Source organism: Neomonachus schauinslandi, chromosome 1 (genome assembly GCF_002201575.2).
Source record: "Neomonachus schauinslandi chromosome 1, ASM220157v2, whole genome shotgun sequence".
Classification (NCBI taxonomy): Eukaryota; Metazoa; Chordata; class Mammalia; order Carnivora; family Phocidae; genus Neomonachus; species Neomonachus schauinslandi.
In genome coordinates, this window is record NC_058403.1 from 18,232,041 (window position 1) to 18,251,970 (window position 19,930).

Here is a 19,930-nt window from a genome sequence, read left to right on the forward strand (position 1 = left end):
CCAGTCAAAGTGCGCATGCGTACACATGAAAGATTCCAGGAGCTAAAAAGACAGCAGGTCAAGTTAGGCGAAGGAAAGATGGCGGAGGCTTCGCCAAGGGACCCGGAAGCACTTACCCTCTACTTCCTCCTCCTGTTTGGCTTCTGTCTCACCTAGAGCCGTCCGGTCGCAGACCGCCTCCGAGACGTTTCCTGTCCGGTGAGTGTCGACCGACTGAAACGGCGGCCCATAATGCATTGCGATGGCGGGCGGGTGGGTAGGGGCGGAGCCAGGGCCGGAAGTAGAACGGTGGCGGCCGCGGAGGCTGTGGCAGCCCGGGACTGAGTGCAAGGTGACTGGGAGGGTAGGTAGACTAGCTTGGCCTTTTGGGACTTAAGATTCTGGGTTTTTTATGGCGCCTGGGCTGCCTAGTACCTCTGTCCTTCAGGAGAATAGAGCAGCCCTCTGTCCCGGGCACCTTCACCGCCTGGCCCAGGGTCACTGTTGACCTCGCCGCTTTTAGGCCTTGAAGTTTGCGGTGGACTCGGTATTCAGGCCTGGTAATACCTGCTCTGAGGGCAAACGGGAGGCACAGGAGGCAGGGAGGCCAGGGATTCAGGGGCCCGCGGCCCAGCTGGGGTTAGCCCAAGGTTATTCCCTTAGGGCGGGTCTGCAGCCAGGCCTGCCCTATCAGGGCGCACGGGAGATTGTGCCCAACTATTTAAGGCAGAATGAGGGAAATAGGTGATAGTAATCTTAAAAGTTTGCATTCCACCTAAAAATACTGATAGTGCAGCTTTGTTTTCCACTCTCATTTTGCAGAACAATCCTACACCTCAGCGCCAAGAAACGAGATGTTGACTGGGGGCCAGGGGAGTGCTTGAACTAGGGGTGAGGTCAAAGTTCGCAGGCGGGACAAAACAGGGTTTCCAGGAGGGAGAAAGAGAACGGGTCGGTTTAGGCGGGTTGGAAGAGGCGGCGAAAGGACTAATCTGTGGCTGGTCAGTCATCTCTGTAAACTGGAGAACCGTCCACCCTCTCAACGCAGGTTCTCTGCGCAAGTGTACCCTTTCTTGCTGTTGCCTTGTCGTAGCACCCCGTAGTACTTGATTAGAGAACTTTCCGCACTTGGTATTTTACACCTAGTTGTGTAATAACGTATCTCCTGCGTGACAGTGGACTGATAGTGGACACTCCTATGTTAATCAGTGAAAAAACAAAAGGGAGTAAAAGAGAAGGAACAAGTTTTGATAGTGAGATTATGTGTTCATTTTTTTTTTTTTTAAAGATTTTATTTATTTATTTGAGAGAGAATGAGAGAGAGAGCATGAGAGGGGGGAGGGTCAATGGGAGAAGCAGACTCCCTGCTGAGCAAGGAGCCGGATGCGGGACTCGATCCTGGGACTCCAGGATCATGACCTGAGCCGAAGGCAGTCGCTTAACCAACTGAGCCACCCAGGCGCCCGAGATTATGTGCTCATTTTTTAGACAAGTTGAATTTGAGGACTTATTAAGGGAAGAGACCTGTTGGTTGTATGGGTTTGGGGTTCAGGAAAAAGGCCAAAATTAGAGACGTGATTTGGAAATCATTAATACTTAGATGATGATGGAGGGGTGGCTGGCTGGCTCAGGGTTGAGCATGCAACTCTTCATCTCCTGGTGGTGAGTTCAGGCCCCACGATGGGTGTAGAGCTTACTTTAAAAAAAGTAGATGATAGAAATTGAAAAAATGAAAATGGATTTTACCGAGTAGGAATAACACAATTTTTGCAAGAGTCAGAGCAAATTAACTGTGGGAATATGGGCAGTGTAATAACTTTCCTTAGACATAGTTTTATTATCTATGAAGGAGGAATAAGAACACTTACCTCTAATTATTAACAGTATCACTCTAATAGTACAAAGAGAGAATATATATGTCAGTGCTTTGCAAAGAATTTTGGGCTGAACAAATGTTAGGTGACCTTATTGATTACTGTTAGCATGCCCTTCTGTTTCCAGAAGGGAAAATATACCTTGAGTAGCACAATTTTTTAAGATAGGTCTGTGTCCAGTCAGATTCTACTGTGTAACCGTGGACCACATACTTAATCTCTAAGCCTTAGTTTCTGTGTATGTAAAATGGGAATGCTAGTAAGTAGCACCTTAAGGTTATTTGTTGTTTGCTTGGAGTCTTCTCAAGTATTTTTCTCTGATGAGGTGTAAGCGTGATATATGGTGAATTCTTTAATTTCTTTAGTTAGTTTGCTTTCATCCTGGTAGGTGAAGGATATTTTGTTTATTATGGGAGTTCTTTTGGTAGTTTTTATTTAAATTCTAGTTAACATACAGTGCAATATTGGTTTCAGGAGTAGAATTCAGTGATTTCATCACTTACATACAACACCTAGTACTCATCATAACAAGTGTCCTCCTTAATAACTATCACCCATCTAGCCCATCCCCCTACCCAGCCTCCCTCCATCAACCCTCAGTTTGTTCTCTTCTTTTGGTGGTTTTTATGTGCGAGTCCAGGGCTTCTCAACCTAGTACTATTGACATTTTGGACCCGATCTTTCTTTGTTGTGGGAAGACGGTTATTATTTTTGTGATTGTTATTATATTCCTGGCCTTTACCCACTAGGGGCAAGTAACATCCAAGTCAGGACAAGTCAGGACAACCAAAATGTCAAAAATGTCAACTATCTCTTGGGGGTTACTGCCACCCCTACTCAAGAACCACTGTGCTTCTCTACAGTCTTCTCACTTAGTGCTTCTCAAACTCTTAGTGGTAGACGACCATTTTTTCCCCCAACCCTTGCAGCTACTTTGGAAGAATACAATAAAAATGAGTTACTGGAAAAATTAGATGAAAGACAGTACGGTGAAGACACACAAATACAAACTGATTTATTCAACAAATATATATTACTATGTCAAATTGCTATAAAAGTTTCAGCAATAATTCGTATACCACTGCTGGTCCACAGACCACACTTTGAGCACTTTAATAGAAGTTCAGTGTCAGGATGACAATGATTATTATTAACAGGTAATTTTGGAACACCATGGGAATCATGTTAGCGTGACAGGTTTTCACTTTCAGGAATTTTACCAAGCTATATAGGTGTGAATCTTTAATTCCCATCCAACATAGGGTTGAGTAAACCCTGTTTAATAGACGGCATCGGGGCGCCTGAGTGGCTCAGTCGGTTAAGCGTCTGCCTTCGGCTCAGGTCATGATCCCGGGGTCCTGGGATCGAGTCCCGCATCGGGCTCCTTGCTCCGCGGGAAGCCTGCTTCTCCCTCTCCCACTCCCCCTGCTTGTGTTCCCTCTCTGACTGTGTCTCTCTCTGTCAAAAAAATAAATAAAATCTTAAAAAAAAAAAAAAATTAAAAAAAAAATAGCATCTTTCTTAATCTGAGGGAAATTTCTTCTAATTATGGCTTCCTTATCTATTCCTTTTCTTTTGGAATTCTTGTTTGCATGTATTTGTTGTAATTTGGAATTTTTTTTTGCATTTGATCTTTCACAATATTAAATGAGGTCTCAGCTGAGATTGTCTTCTGTTTTATCTGCTGAAATGTTTTAGTTAGAAAATCATGTATTTTAGTTTTGGGAAGTCTAAGGACTTGGAGGTGTTTTAAGTCCTTATTTTTCATTCTGTTTTATTGATTAGGTTGTACTGCTTGATTCTCTCTCTTGTTGGTGGGCTCCCTTGGGCTGGTTCTTTTGGACTTAGATGTGGTTGTTACACTATTCTTGAATGCCTGGAATCCTGCAGTTGTGACAGACAGCAGTTTCCCCTGCTGTGGGGCCTGTGAAGTAGAAACTTCCAGGCTATCAATCCTGGCTGAGGCAAGGATTATCTCCAGTCTCTGCTCAGCTCCCTTTTGGCCTTTTGAGGGGTCAGGGAAAACTGGCACGTTAATTTGGGGGCCAGAGTTCTTTTCTGCCTTGGATGGGCAGTTTTCTAACACCCTACCTCAACTATGCCGTGTGGTCCAAGACTAAGTTTATGGAGAAGAAACACCTCATCCCAGATTTTTGCTTTCTTTCTGCATTTAACCCAGCGCACAGGCCTGATTTGTTCCTAACTGCTCCTAGGTCCCAGGGCCTTTTGGTTAAGAAGCAAAAAACTTGCAGTGGGCAGTGGTAAGGGGAAGGGAGCTCTGGTCAGGTGACTGTTCTTAGCATTCAGTGAGTTCTGGAATGATTTATGATTGAGTTCTGTAGCAGTTAGTGGAGTTAGATTCCCACTATGTGATATATTTAGAAGTGTTTTACAGTTACATGTATTTTAAAGTATATTAACATTCTGGTGCTTGTTTTCAGTAACAGAATCACCATGATTCTTCAGAGGCTCTTCAGGTTCTCCTCTCTCACTCGGTCTGCAGTCTCAGTTCATTTGAGGAGGAACATCGGTGTTACAGCAGTGGCATTTAATAAGGAACTTGATCCTGTACAGAAACTCTTCGTGGACAAGATTAGAGAATACAGAACTAAGCGACAGTAAGTGGGTAGATAATCAACCATGGTGTAAATGTAAATATTCAAAGTATGTAAGTTTTGAGATGGGGGTAAAAATTACTTGGTATTTCAAAGTGTCTAAGATCTTCACTGAGCTGATCCCTGGCATAGAGGTTCATTAGGTGCTCTAAAAGAAGATAAAAATCTTGATTTGAAGTCCCAAATTTTATTTTCCTTATATGGGTTCCAAGGGAGAATTCCATTAAATCTATTGTCATTTTAGATAGATCGTTATTATAATATCATTTATTATAAAGTGGAGTCAAGGGGCGCCTGGGTGGCTCAGTTGGTTAAGCGACTGCCTTCGGCTCAGGTCATGATCCTGGAGTCCCTGGATCGAGTCCCGCATCGGGCTCCCTGCTCCGCGGGGAGCCTGCTTCTCCCTCTGACCCTCCCCCCTCTCATGTGCTCTCTGTCTCTCTCATTCTCTCTGTCTCAAATAAATAAATAAAATCTTTAAAAAAAAAAAAATAAATAAATAAAGTGGAGTCAATTCTTAGAAGCACATGGGATCTTGGAAATCATTTAGGAACTATATTTGAAAAAACTAAGTCCCTTAGACATTAATTAGCCCAAAGTCATAAAACTAATCAGAGGAAAAACATCAAAATATTCTAACTCTCAATTTAGTGGCCCTTCTATGACATCATGATTTGGGGGGGGGATGTATGAACACAGCATTTTTTTTTTCCTTTCTTTCTTTTTTTAAAGATTTTTTATTTATTTATTTGACAGGGACACAATGAAAGAGGGAACACAAGCAGGGGGAGTGGGAGAGGGAGAGGCAGGCTTCCCGCTGAGCAGGGAACCCGATGCGGGGCTTGATCCCAGGACCCTGGGATCATGACCCAAGCCCAAGGCAGACACTTAACAACTGAGCTACCCAGGCGCTCCCACAGCACTTTTTTTCTTTAATGCTATTTCCATAGTTACATATTTTTGGGAAGGTCAAAGGACAAAAGACACAGAAATGGCATAAAGCAAGTCCGGGATAAACATGATTGCAGAACCACACAGTTTTGGAGATAAATGATGACCTAAGCCATGAAGTTCAACCCCCAAATCTTAGGAAAAGTGACATACATCAGTTCGGTGTTTTGTTTTATTTAGTTGTCTAGCATGTGCAAAGCACTGGGTATTAACTGTGGTGGGCCACAGAAAGAAGCCATATTGCATTTCCATAATCTTGAAATCTGGTAAGTGTAGAAAGCTTGTAGGTATATATAAAGTAATATATAAGGTAAAATGGATTAGAGCTGAGGTAGTGACACAAGTCAGTGTTTGGGGAGTTCGCAGGAAGGAATGCTCCTTTCTAGCTGGAGGCATTTTGGAAGGTAGCTTGCAAGAGTGATTGTTTTATCTTGGCTTTGAAAGCACTGTTTGGGGTCCTTTATCCCTTTTGAGAATATGGATAGCTATGGATTATCCTCTCAGTTTAAAAAAAGTGAAGAATTCACTCACATAAATCACTCACATGATTTATTCACTTATAGCTTGAAAGTGTTCTCAAACCCATGGAAGGCCATCAGTAGATACCCATACCTAGGGGTCTCCCTCAGGTTGTGAACAATTGGTGTGAAAGTCGGACAGATAAATGGGAGAGGGAGGAGGATATCTTTTAGGAGGAAAGAATGATGTGAGCTAAGGCATGAAAACTTGAAACCACAAAGTATATTTGGGAAATTGTATCATGCTGTTTCCCAGGACTGTAGGGTATATGAGGAGTGTAGGGAGCAGTAAGAACAGGAATGGGATTGAAATGAGGGGATTATGAGAGGCCTTGATTATAGATGGGCAATTAAGGTATTATATGATAGGAATTTATGAAGAATTAAAGGTTTTTGAGCAGGATGGTGGGGGTGGAACAAGATTAAGATTACTCTTATTAGGGTAATTTAATCACAGTATTAGAACAATTGGAATAAGTAGAAAAGGAAGACAGGGTAGGAAAATGTAATAATCCAAGCATTGGTTGATGAGAATCTTACTTTATAGCAGTGGGAATATAAAAGTGACAGTCAAGACATTGAGAGACTGAGAACTGGTCTTGGTTATCTAGTGGAGAGACAGAGGAGAGGGAACAGTTAAAGAACTCTGAGACTTTGAGACTGGGCAACTAACAAAAAGGTTTTGTCCTTCTCAAAACTAAGTAGGGAGAGAGCAAAGGGATTAAAATGAAATTCTGACAGCAATCTTACAGATCTTATCCTCATTTTATATTTGAGAAAAGCAAGGCTAAAAGTTTAGGATTTGTCTAAAATCACACTGTTCAGTAAGCAGATGAGCAGGGCTGGTTGGGGAATGTGAGTGTCTCCTGTCCAGAGGTATTGTAGTGTCTTAGTATTGATGCTGTTTGTACTTCAGCTGTCCAATAAGTCAATCCTGAGGAGTACTCTTACTTTTTTTCAAAGTAAGCTTTACACCCAACGTGGGGCTCAAACTCAGGACCCTCAAGAGTTGCATTCTCTACCCAGAGTCAGCCAGGTGTCTCTGAGGTGTACTCTTAATCTAAGGAGCCTATAGTTCATTCATTTGTGCATATGGTGTGGAGAAATGTTCTGCACATGGATTCTGGCCTGGAATGCAGCTCTGACACTTACTAGTGCTGTGACCTTGGGCAGGTTATTTAACCTCTATACCTTCACTGATAGGATGATAATAACAGCACTGTTTCATAGGATGTTATTAAAATTGAGTGATTCAATAAATTAGCCTAGTATGTTTTAAGTGAAATAAACAAGTATCCTTTGAGTGTCTACTTTGTTTTGGTCACCATGCTAAGTTCTGGGGATGTAGTAAGATGGGCTGGGAGACAGTTGAGGAGGTAGGTGATATCTTGCCTCTTTATCAGAAGAGTACATATTAAAGTTAAAACAGCCATCATCTATCAGTAACCAGTATATTGGTGAGACCGGCTGGCTCCTCTCAAAGCAGTTTCTAAACTTGTTGGTCCCAAAGCTGGAAGACAATCATTAAAGTATCTGGTTGAAGGCTCTACCTAGACCTGCACTGTCTGTTTCATTAGCCATTATCCACATGTGACTATTGAAATCTAATTAATTATAATTAATTATGAATAAAAATTCAGTTCCTCAGTCACTTTAGTCACATTTCTAGTGCTCAGTAGCCAGATTTTGCTAGTAGCTACCTTACGAGACAGTGTAGATAACAGAGCATGTTTGTCATTATAGAAGGTTCTATTGCATGGGCTGATCTAGAAGAAAATTGGGTCCATGACAACAAACATCATTCACAAGTTCTTAAATTAGAGCTGTCTCTGTATTTTTTTGTGTAAATTCTGTAACATAAGGCCCTATACTTTTATCATAGTCATATGTGAAAATATTATTACCCTTCCTGGAATTCTCACTTATAAAGTTTTGTTTATTGTTCATTGGTAGGCAGGCAGTAACGTGACAAACAGAATTTATGCAAAGAATTAGTTACATCTAATTGGTCCCACTGCTGGTCTGTGATGCTATATTTATCTTACCAAAGCACAACTCTAATGTTGTTATTTTATTCCCTAGTAAATAAAATACAAACTCGCAGACTTAACATTGCAGACCTCCCATGACCTGGGTCCTGCTGGCCCTTCCATCTAGATGGCTTATATTCTCTACATATAGCTAGTTCTTTATTACCTCCATATCTTTGCTTTTTCAGTCTTACAATGTATGAAATTAAAATCTGACCCAAATGAATGATTTGTCACATATACCACCTTTTTAAGATGAAATTTTTCCCAATTAGCTCAGCAAAAGTGTGTTCTCTTCAGCTTGAGTTAGCTGTTTGATAGACTGTCTTTGAAGTTTATCAATAACTTTTTTTTAAAGATTTTATTTATTTATTTGGGGGAGAGAGAGGGAGAGGGGGAGAAAGCATGAGAGGGGAGATGGTCAGAAGGAGAAGCAGACCCCCTGCTGAGCAGGGAGCCTGATGCAAGACTCCATCCTGGGATTCTGGGATCATGACCTGAGCTGACGGCAGTTGCTTAACCAACTGAGCCACCCAGGTGTCCTGAAGTTTATCAATAACTCTTATAGCACAAATATTTCTAAACATGTTATTTTTTTTCCTAAATAGCAAAATCTCTGAGGTAGGAAATTTTTGCTAAGACCTTTTAGAAGCCATTTAGTGATGGCTGATTTAAATCAGGTAATAAAAAGAGATAACACTTTTATTGACCACTATGTCATCTCACTCTGTGCCAGGTCCTACATTAAGTAGTACATGTGCATTATCTTTCTAATTCTCATAACACCACCATTAGGTAGGACCTTTAGTTTTAGATGTGGAAACTAAAATTTTAGAGCGCTTCATGCCTTGCTCCGGTTTATGCAGTTTTAATACATTATAGAGCTGACATTCAAGCAGAAGCAGTCATTGACTCCAAGAGCCCATGGACTTAACCATCATATCTTACAGCAACTTAGACCTCAAGAGATTCTGACTTAATAAACATCCTTGATTAATCCAAACCTTGCATGTTAGAAGTTTGAAGTTGCCTTGTTTATGTGAAACATCATAAAAAAAGTTTGAGTTGAAATTCAAATGGATATACTTTTTTTTTCAGAAAGAGTATTTTTCCCATGTGAAACTTTTAAAAGATCTATTGAAACTTGGTGGTGAAAAGTAATTTTGTTTCTGTAAACTAGTGCACAAGATGAGTTTTTACCTGCTTGTTTACACAACAGGGCCTCTGGAGGACCCGTTGATACTGGCCCAGAGTACCAGCAAGACCTAGAGAGGGAGCTTTTTAAGCTTAAGCAAATGTATGGTAAAGCAGACATGAATACGTTCCCGGACTTCAAATTTGAAGGTAAGTGTCTTTAATCATGGATTCAGTCTTGTGGGAGATTATTTTAAGTTGAGCATATTTCTACTTTATACTTACTTGGATTGTTCAGAGGATTAAATGACAATCACATGTAAATTTATTAGGACAGTGACATTTGCATGAGAAGCTCTGGTATAAATGTTTGCCATTGGTATAGGAGATCATATAACAGGTTAAATGGTGGGGTTCTGAAATCAAACTCCCTGATCTTGAATCTTAACAAGATCACCTATGAAGTGTGTGATCTTGGATAGTTAACTGGTGACTGTTTCTTACCTGATCTTTGGGGAGAATTATATCTTCTTTGTGGTGGTTGTAATTAAATGACATAATGTATGTGAAATCAGTTAATAGGGAGCCTGGTTTATAGTAAGGGCTGAATAAATCTTTAGCAATTGTTATGTTTCCATGTAGGTGTTTAAAAACAGTATTTACTAAAAAAAAAATCAGAGGATTGATGAGTTAAATATTAAAGCCTTCTAGATAATGCATTTTATTACAATATGGCTAAGCTTGAACCTTTTTTTTTTTCCTTTTCTTAGATCCTAAATTTGAAGTCATCGAAAAACCCCAGTCCTGAAGAAAGAATGTAAAATTTATTTGGTAATTTGTCCTAGACTAGTTGTATAACTGTATCAGAATAAACATACATTTCTCAGCTGTCAAGTGTTCTTTTAATTCTGATTCCAAATAAATTATTTGGTGATGTTGGGTGTGCAGTTGAGTGTATTGAATTCTGTGTCTCGGCATCATTTTTAAGTCCTCCCATTTAGTTACAGTGAATCAGGTGGAGACCTTGGATAAATTGGCTACAACTTGCCCATAACCCGCCAGACTCTAGTCTGTGCAGGGCTACCCTTTTAGTCGTGGAGACTTGCTGCCTGAGGAGAGCCACCCTGACCTAAGGAATGTTTGCTGCAGAAGGATGTTACATCCGCTCCCAGAATATAAAGAAATGGCTTATAAACCTTTTATCATAGCTTTTCCAGGAAACTGGAGTTAAGTTTGAATATACACAGGAGGATCCATTGTGTTTTAACTACCATGTCCTCAAATACTAACTGCTTTTATCCTAATAGCCCGGGGCCCTCCTCTTCCCTTGCAGTTTATGATCAGAGGCTAGTACTGTGCTCCACAGACAGAGGAAGGAAAGCTGAGAGTGGGGTGGGGGTTCTACAAAGGAACTCCTTTGAAAGACGAAGCTGTATGGTATGGTTTTGCCCAAGTGATGGAAGACCCAGCAAATCATGCACCGGATAGGTGGCCTAACAGGCATATCAAAATTTCGGTTACTGTAGATGGCTCGTTTAGCTCATTTCAAAAGAATAGATTTTTACTGTGGTGTGCCAGTCTAGCTGAAATCAGACCCACTTAGGAATACCTTTTCCAAAAGACCTATAAACATTTCCTAATGATAATAGCTGTGATTAAATTAGTAAGATGTGCAGAATTGGAATTGGGGTAAAGCAGTAGGAAGAAATGGCCCAGTTTCTTCAAATGATGCCGAGCAATGACAGTTCATTTAAACTACTTTTATTTAAATAATTGTAGACATTGAAACAATTTGATGTTTGATTATGGTAAGGTAATTGAAGAAGTCTAGTTGCTCAGGTCCTTTTTCTAACCTCCACCGAAACAACACCCACCTGTGGCAGGCGAGGTGCCTTGGGGTGCACAGTACAACTGCCCATCTAGAGAAGGGCCTGACCCCTGTCAGCACACGCTTCACCTCCCTTATATACCCCTCACTTCCGCCACTCAGTTTAGTTGAATTTTACCTTTTATAATTTCACACCTACTTTCTCATACATTTTTTTTTTTTTAAAGATTTTTATTTGTTTGAGAGAGCGAGAATGAGAGAGAGTACATGAGAGGGGGGAGGGTCAGAGGGAGAAGCAGACTCCCCGCCGAGCAGGGAGCCCGATGCGGGACTCGATCCTGGGACTCCAGGATCATGACCTGAGCCGAAGGCAGTTGCTTAACCAACTGAGGCACCCAGGCGCCCTCTCATACACTTTAAAAATCTGTCTTGGAACTATTTGGAATTTGCTGGAACATCCCAGTCTCTTCATTCTGTAAACATAAGGATTCTGTCTGTGACTGACTACAAGAATACTGTGTTAAGTACCCTACTCCCCTGCCCTACATCATAGGGCATTTATTACTAACTTCTGAGCTGGGAAGTGCTTTTTTTTCCAGCTGGATGTGAAAGCCCTTATCTTCAGATCCCCTTCCTCTTTCTGGTGACGCTGCCGCAACTCTGCAACTCCAGCCTTTCTTCGCCCCTTCAGTTGGCCAGTGCTCCTTATCCTGAACTTAACACCGTAGATGTTTGTCACAAACGACCTCAATCTTCTAGGCTTTAGTGTTGAAAACGGCTCTTCTCCCATGCCTGGTGTTACAGGTTGAATTGTGTTCCCCTAAAATTCATTTGTGGAAATCCTAAGCCCCAGATGCTCACGATGTGGTTGTATTTGGGAATAGGACTTCTAAAGGGGATTAAGTAAAAATTAGGTCTTTAGGGTGGGCCTGAATCCAATCTGCCTAGCATTCTTGAGGAAATCTGAGTTGAAAAGTACAGAGAACTGGAAAGGGACATAATGTCTGTTACTTACCTAGTGTTACCTTTAATAATAATAAGCAAAGAGGGCTTCCGTTTCAGGCAATTCTTACTTAAATCCATTCAGTGTAGGATTTTTTGGTGTTAGCGATTACTAGTTCTCATTTGCTGCCCTTGCTGTGGGGGCTCATAAATGCTGGCTCTCTCTGGTTAGGTGCTGTGTGTATAAGTTCTTGGGGGGCTCTGTGGGCTAGGAGGTCTTCCCATTGCACAGATTACCCGAAGTGGGAGGTCCACTCCAACTCATCTCTTCCCAACTCCCCTGTTCCCATCCCAGTGGCACAGTCTTGTTTCAGATGTTTTATCTCAGTAAGACACTGGCAAGAGCCTCAAGGCCCACTACTTTCAATGATGCCTATTTGACCATGAGAAATTCATATATCCTTGCCCTAAGAAATCATGGGAAAATAGGTCCTTCACCACTCCCCTGCTGTCTTTCTTAATATCTTTTCCAACTCTTTCTCCCTGCTCAAATAGCTATTTCCTTCTTGGCAGCCACCTTCAGTTTTTGCAAGTGATTTCTCTTTAAAATTCTCTGTACTTGCCTTGGGGGATGAGTCAGGTAATAGAATGTACAACTTGGACAAATTCATTTTGTCTCACAGTTTGGACAATTCATTCTCTCTGTCACCATTCCTCCCCACCCTCAATCCATCCATATACACTTTATAACAGCTTGTGTGGTAGGGTAAAAGGGAGAGGACTGGGGTAATGATTTCAGGGTAGCACCATTATCTTCATGAACATCAAAGCGGGTATTTGTACCTTAAACATGTACTTATCTTCGGCCTTCGGGCAACAGAAGATGTCCCAATCAACATTCTGTTAACATGAATGTATCATATCTTTATGTATAATACTTTTTCTCATGTTCTTGGCTATATGTTATCCTAAAATTTAGAAAAACCATTTTCTTGACCTATAGTAACCAGTATAATTTTTGCTAGTTAAATATTTGGAAGGAAATTGAGTTTGAGAATGAAAAGTCACATGGGCAAGGGCAGCTTGAGAAATCCAACCACAGATCTTAGGAAGCTTCAGTTTTTACACCACCTTTAGGAAGCACTTAAGAGGTAGCACATTCAACGTTAAAAACACCATGAGGTGGACTTTTAAAACCATCCGCCCTCAATTTTAGAGAACTTAAACAGGTCCTCTGTTGACACAACTATTCACTTATTTTGAGAGCATTTTCTTAGTAGAAAGCATAAAGACATTTTATACTCTAGTATGTCTTAGTACTTTTTTAAAAAACTTGGGCAAATAAAAATACAGCATATTTTTAAAAGTCATAAACAAGAGTAAATAGAGAGTGTTAAATGAAATTCAACTGAGGAAATCTTAAAGACCTTAGTGGCTTTATTTGACAATTTATGAATCAGGGAGCATCCAGTCTAAAATAGAAAAGTGCCCCACGGGGCGCCTGGGTGGCTCAGTTGGTTAAGCGACTGCCTTCGGCTCAGGTCATGATCCTGGAGACCCGGGATCGAGTCCCGCATCAGGCTCCCTGCTCGGCAGGGAGTCTGCTTCTCCCTCTGACCCTCCCTGCTCTCATGCTCTCTCTCTCTCTCTCATTCTCTCTCTCAAATAAATAAAATCTTTTAAAAAAAAATTAAAAAAATAAAAATAAAATAGAAAAGTGCCCTGAAGAGCTATACAAAATGACTTTTATAGGCAGAAGGGGGTGGGACAAGTAAGTTACAAGCAGAGTGGATTGGCTGTGGCAAGGTCATCTTACTTTAGGGGACTGGAGGGGTCTATCGGGCAGGTTACCTCACTAGTCTGACCAGGCAATTCCAGATTGACTGGTTTTAGATACCACTCCTGGGAGAGGTTGAAACTGTAGTTAAGTTTGGAATTAAAGTTTTGGTTTGATGATTTGGACTTAGCACAAATGTCTCCATTTTAGAGTATGTTGTCTCTCTTTTTTTTTTTTTTGGTTTATGCAACTATATTGAAGGAAAATATATCAATTACTAGCAGAGCTATTAGTTGATTACTCATCCATTGACAACTTGCATCATTTATTCAGTGCTATATATATATATTTTTTTAAGATTTTGTTTATTTGACAGAGAGAGAGACAGGGAGAGAGGGAACACAAGCAGGGGGAGTGGGAGAGGGAGAAGTAGGCTTCCTGCTGAGCAGGGAGCCCGATGCGGGGCTCGATGCGGGACTCGATGCGGGGCTCGATGCGGGGCTCGATCCCAGGACCCTGGGATCATGACCTGAGCCAAAGGCAGACGCTTAACGACTGAGCCACCCAGGCGCCCCTATTCAGTGCTATATTAAACAGTGTATTGGAAGATAGATTAACTAATAGCTCCAAGCCTCCTAACAATTTAAATGAGACTTACAAAATGTTTGAGACCCTATCTTGGAATACAAAAGGTGTTTGACTTCCAATTTCCATTCTCTGTAGAACAAGAACAGGTCATTCCTTTATTGACATGCATAAAATACATCACATTTTCTGTTCTGCTGATGCTATAAATTCAATACCAATTCTCCAGCCACATGAGTTATGAGCATAAAGTATATCATGTAACCTCAAATCTCTAATAGTGGAAGCCTTAAAAAAAGACTGGATGCTAGAATAATGCTGCTTCCTTTGATGTGACAACTGAGCATCCATCTCCCTCCCCCTCAGATGATTTCTTCAGCATGTTAGAGCAGTGAGGAATGGTTTCAGTCTCATAACCAAGTTAGAGTGAAGACATTGGCCACATAATACACATGCTCCATTTTTTAAAAAATTCTGAATCTTGGGCAACTGTTCTCTTGTAACTACTTTACAGTTTCTAAAAGCAGTTACTGTCCAAAGCTGGAAGAACTTAAGTCTTCTCAGATGAGCATGTGAATGAATGGAGGGAGGTAAACAAAAAATAAAATTAAAAAAGATGAGGTCTGATAGGGGAACAGCCAGATAAGAAAATCAAAAAAGGAACAGTAATTTAAAGTTTATTCCAGCTATAATGCGGGTTATTCTGACTTTAAGGTAGCATCATATGGCATACTTCTGAGTCCATTCCCGAGATATTCTGTTGTACTTATCTCTGTCTGTTTTATAGATCCATGCAATCTCTGGCTCTAGGGGGTCATCTGGGTTTGGATCACATAGAAGTGAACAAATGGATAAAAGAACTTCAGAAATAGTTAAAGCAGGAGACCATTGTGATCTTAGAATATCAAGACAAATGCTGCCATTACTGTTAATATTTGGATGATAAATTCTTGTTGTAAATGCAACCTTATGGTTTGAAATGGTAGTCTGTGGGAAAATGAATTGTCAAAAAGAATACACCGCCTTGATATGGGCTGTCATTAGGTCCCATAATTGTGGCTTGCCAATGAAACATATCATCCCCAGCTGGACCTGCAGAACATTGTGCTGGAGGGTCACGGGCCAGATCACTAAGTTCCTTATTAATCCGTTTCAGCGCCATAGTCTGTGATTTTCGTCTGGCTCCTCACTCGGTGTGTGCTCAAAGGTCTGGCCAAAACTCTTGATTATCCGGGCGGCAGGGAAGGATTGTCTCTTCGTCTCCCACCGGCTCTGCCAGACACAGGCGCAGAGGGGCGGGGGCCTCCCTCGAGCTGCGGCCTCGGCCTCCTCCCCGCGCGGCAGCTGGTGCCTCCCCGGCCCTACGGGGCTCACGCGCACACTAGAGTATGTTGTCTCTTTTTAAACAGTATCATCAACAAATAAAAATGTACCTTTTACGGGCACCTGGGTGGCTCAGTCGGTTAAGCGGCTGCCTTCGGCTCAGGTCATGATCCTGGAGTCCCAGGATCGAGTCCCGCATCGAGGTCCCTGCTCCGCGGGGAGTCTGCTTCTCCCTCTGACCCTCCCCCTTCTCATGTGCTCTCTCTCTCTCTCTCAAATAAATAAATAAAATCTTAAAAAAAAAAAATGTACCTTTTACTTTGAATTTCCTGACCAGTTTTTACTCCTAAAAGTGTCCCAAACTCTCATAGAACAAAGGATGGAAAATTAGGATGGAAAACTGGAAACAAGAAACAAAGGATGGAAAATTAAATTTTAACAAAATTTGAAGGTTGGAAAAGTATCTTAAGATCTTTTTAAGAACTGTGTGGAGGGGCGCCTGGGTGGCTCAGTTGGTTAAGCGACTGCCTTCGGCTCAGGTCATGATCCTGGAGTTCCGGGATCGAGTCCCACATCGGGCTCCCTGCTCGGCAGGGGGTCTGCTTCTCCCTCTGATCCTCTTCCCTCTCATGCTCTCTGTCTCTCATTATCTCTCTCTCTCAAATAAATAAATAAAATCTTTAAAAAAAAAAAAAAAAAAAAGAACTGTGTGGAAATGGATGCCTAATAACAAAGGAGTGGGAGAAGAGGGAAACAGTTTCTGTCCAGCTTTAATTCATGGAGCAATAATTTGTGTCACTTTGCATAATAAATGAACTGAATTATAATAACATTGCAGAATGTAATACTTTATTAATAATCTAAATCTGTGGAGAAATTTTATTAGTTGCCCTTTCACAAGTGCTCTTGGTTTTTTTTTAAAGATTTTATTTATTCACTTGAGACAGAGAGAATGAGAGTCAGAGAGCATGAGAGGGAGGAGGGTCAGAGGGAGAAGCAGACTCCCTGCCGAGCAGGGAGCCCGATGCGGGACTCGATCCCGGGTCTCCAGGATCATGACCTGAGCCGAAGGCAGTTGCTTAACCAACTGAGCCACCCAGGTGCCCCAGTGCTCTTGGTTTTTAAAAATTCATTCAGCATTTATTAGATACCAACTACACATCAGATACTGTTTAATACATGCATAGTGTATTATGAAATAAAAACCAGTAATTGCCATAAAAAAAATCAACCAAGTGCTATGGAGACTCAAAGAAGAAACTTCTTCCAGCAGGAGGAATGAGGGAAAGCCTCATAGAGGTGAAATTTGAGCTGTCCCTCAAATAGTAAATAGATTTTCCCAATTTTCTTGATCAGGAGAATCAGCTTTCCAGGGGAGGAAAACACTGCATTCTTTTTTTTTTTTTTTTAAAGATTTTATTTATTTATTTGACAGAGAGAGAGAAAGATACAGCGAGAGAGGGAACACAAGCAGGGGGAGTGGGAGAGGGAGCAGCAGGCTTCCCGCCGAGCAGGGAGCCCCATGCGGGGCTCGATCCCAGGACCCTGGGATCATGACCTGAGCCGAAGGCAGACGCCCAACGACTGAGCCACCCAGGCGCCCCAACACTGCATTCTTGAAATAAAATGACCCTTGTTCAGTTTGACGGGTGCATAAGGCAACCAAAGTAGAACAGTGGAACATTTGGCTAGATAGGTAGGTTGTGAAAATAGGACGAGACGTGTATGTGAGGGGGCGGGGGAAGCCTTGAACTCCGGGCTAAGGAATTTAGCCCTTAGGGAAAAAAGCAGAAGATTTTTAGCAAGGGGAAGGGAGAAAAGGGAGAAGGGGACTGACCTTGCTCTAGAAGTCATGACTAAGAAGAGAGAGTATTTGAGGAAGGAAGGTCCCAGAAGATAAAACTTGAGATAGTAACAAAGGCCTGAGGTGAAAAGGAGGACAGCAGTGACAATCCTGGAATGAGCCAGTGCAGGGTGGAGTGGATGAATAAGGGGAGGTAGAAGATGGGCAGATGTAGAGACAGGAAGGGTACGAGTGCTAGAATTTAAACGTATTCATCACGGTTAGCTTCAATATTAAAAAGAAATAATACTGAGATTAGAGATTTGGGCATCCGTGGTGAGGGGAGAGTGGCTGAGAACAGAATGGCCCACCACAGCACTGAGCCTGGGTTGTGGGGACAGGGAAGACGGAACAATGTTGCGAGCTGTGAGCCTAGGGAGGGGTCCACTTGCCAGAGGTTACTAAGGGTGAAGGGAAGGTGTGGCACAAGAGGAGAACTTAAGAATTTAAAAGGAATGTAAATTTAAATTTAAAAGGAGCTAAATAAAACACCTTGTGTGAACATCCTGCATCAGATGGACCTGGGTCTTGTAAACCGTGAGTCCTCACTTAGCTCCGTGAACTTGGTGGACTGACTCTGAGTCTCAGATTCCTTGCCTGCCAATGATGACATGACCAGCTTTATTTTTTAAAAATATATATTTATTTAAGCGAGAAAGAGAGAATCTGGAGCAGGCTCCACGGGGCTCCATCTCACGCCCCTGAGATCACGACCTGAGCCGAAATCAAGAGTCAGGTGCTTAACTGACTGAGCTACCCAGGTGCCTCGTGATATATAATATCGTTGAGATGAATGAGATTGTATACACCCTCCCCTCCATCTGCCCCCACCGGACATATATAAAATGTTCAAATAGTTTAGACTTGTTCTTTGCAGAGCATTTTTGTCAGCATTTGAGAGGCTGGCAGGCATCCAGATAAAGATGATGAGATTCTAATCTTAAGCAGCTAAAGAGCTAGCCTTGTAGCTACAGATGGTAAGAGGGGGTGGTTTGCTGGGTTTTGCTGAACAATAGGTGGGTGACTCTTGCCCTGCACCAGTTAAATGGGCCTAAAAAGTTGAACAAGTTTTTTTATTAATGTAGCCTTTAATCAAACAAAACCACTCGTGAGATGAAGGAAGTTCTTTGCAAAGTTGTACTAAAAAAACAATTGTTCCACATTTAGTTAGGTTAAACCTCCAACTAAAAATAAATCTAGTTACAAAAGCAACAATGATAATTAAAATAAAACTTGCTATTAGACATTTCAGAGCCCTAATCCTTATACAACACAATTTCACTGCAGGAAAATAAAATCAAAATGCTCTATGAATTATAGTGGGGTTTTACCAATTGTTAATATTCAAGTCCCTCAAAAGCAAATGGAAAACACAAGTCCAGACACAAGTGGATATAATATTGAGCACAATATTATATTATATCCTTTGTGTGGGAGAAGGCATTCTCCACACAATGATTTCTACTTAGCTACATACAATATATTAAGATAATGTACAATACATATTTAACTCAAAGAAAGTGTTATATGTTAATACTTTATAAGATGAATCCTCTAGCCAAGTGGATCAGAAGCTTTCATCTGTTAGTAAAGCTAAGGCACTATGTATTTTTCCCCACAATATGGATTTGTGTCACTTAAATTGAAGAAATTGATCTTATGTGGTGGTACATATGCCTGGGGAGCCATCTTTTTTTTTCTTTAAGTAGGCTCCAAGCCCAGCAAGGAACCCAATGCAGGGCCCGAATTCACAACCCTGAGATCAAGACTTGAGCTGAGATCAAGAGTCGGACACTTAACCAACTGGGCCACCAAGGCACCCTGTGAAGGGCCAACTTTGAGACTCACATATACTCTTGACACTTGGCAATGCAAGGAGAAAGCATTCCACATACCAAAGCAAATCAAAGCATGAGCATCATTTAGCTTAATTTTTGCAAAAGTTTATAGACAGGTGTTTTTCTCATGCTTCACCACCAGAGTTGGGAAACCATGTGTGGGAGCCAAATCCTGTCTGTGCCTGCTGTTTTTATAAATAAAGTTTTATTGGAACACAAACATGCCATTTGTTTATTATTGTCTATGCCTGCTTTTGTGATTAAAAGGCAGAGTTGAGTAGTTGTAACAGGCCAGTATGGCTTAAAATATCTAGTATCTGGCCCCTTATAGAAAATGTTGGAAGGAGTCTGGTGAGAAGCACCCAGTGCCCCAGACAAGTGGGGCGCAATGTATATAGTCTGACAACAGGCATCTTCCCAGGGACCTGGTGTGGTGTCCAGGTACATGCTAGTGCTTAAGCCGTTTGTCCAGTAAATCCTGGGACTTGCTTTGTCTGAGGGGAAAAAAGAATGGACTCCTTTAAAAGCAGCTTAACCATGTTCAAAGTTGACAAAGTTCGTGAGTAACCTTTTCATCCAGATTTGCCCAGAACTAGAGATGCCCTATCCATATTTTATTACCCATATTTTACATGAATTGAATAATCACACTAAGTTATAGAAGATTATGCTTTTTTAACAGTCTCGTTGCTC

The 19,930-nt window shown here is 41.4% G+C and overlaps 1 protein-coding gene and 1 pseudogene across 5 annotated transcripts; one reads left to right on the top strand and one right to left on the bottom strand.

The window, feature by feature from the left end:
- Positions 1-9: 9 nt before the first annotated feature.
- Positions 10-10,048, top strand: ATP5PF (ATP synthase peripheral stalk subunit F6). Of its 5 annotated transcripts, none has more exons than XM_021678103.2 (4): positions 10-198; positions 4,295-4,471; positions 9,187-9,311; positions 9,872-10,048. In XM_021678103.2, exons 2-4 carry the CDS (start codon positions 4,308-4,310, stop codon positions 9,907-9,909), a joined length of 327 nt encoding a protein of 108 aa, XP_021533778.1. In that variant the 5' UTR covers positions 10-198; positions 4,295-4,307; the 3' UTR covers positions 9,910-10,048. The 5 variants fall into 5 exon arrangements, with proteins under 5 accessions (XP_021533778.1, XP_021533779.1, XP_044775456.1 ...); XM_021678104.1 differs by lacking the exon at positions 10-198 and adding an exon at positions 231-331; XM_044919521.1 differs by lacking the exon at positions 10-198 and adding an exon at positions 232-248 and having other exon boundaries at positions 4,301-4,471; positions 9,872-10,036.
- Positions 10,049-14,953: 4,905 nt separating this feature from the next.
- LOC110570067 lies at positions 14,954-15,395 on the bottom strand (annotated as a pseudogene).
- Between the last annotated feature and the right edge of the window lie 4,535 nt (positions 15,396-19,930).

What these genes read in the sequence shown, in the direction of transcription:
- ATP5PF (XM_044919521.1), top strand. An exon ending in GAATACAGAACTAAGCGACA is followed by an intron (nt 4,472 to 9,186) that starts GTAAGTGGGTAG and finishes TTTACACAACAG; the next exon opens with GGCCTCTGGAGGACCCGTTG. An exon ending in CCCGGACTTCAAATTTGAAG is followed by an intron (nt 9,312 to 9,871) that starts GTAAGTGTCTTT and finishes TCCTTTTCTTAG; the next exon opens with ATCCTAAATTTGAAGTCATC.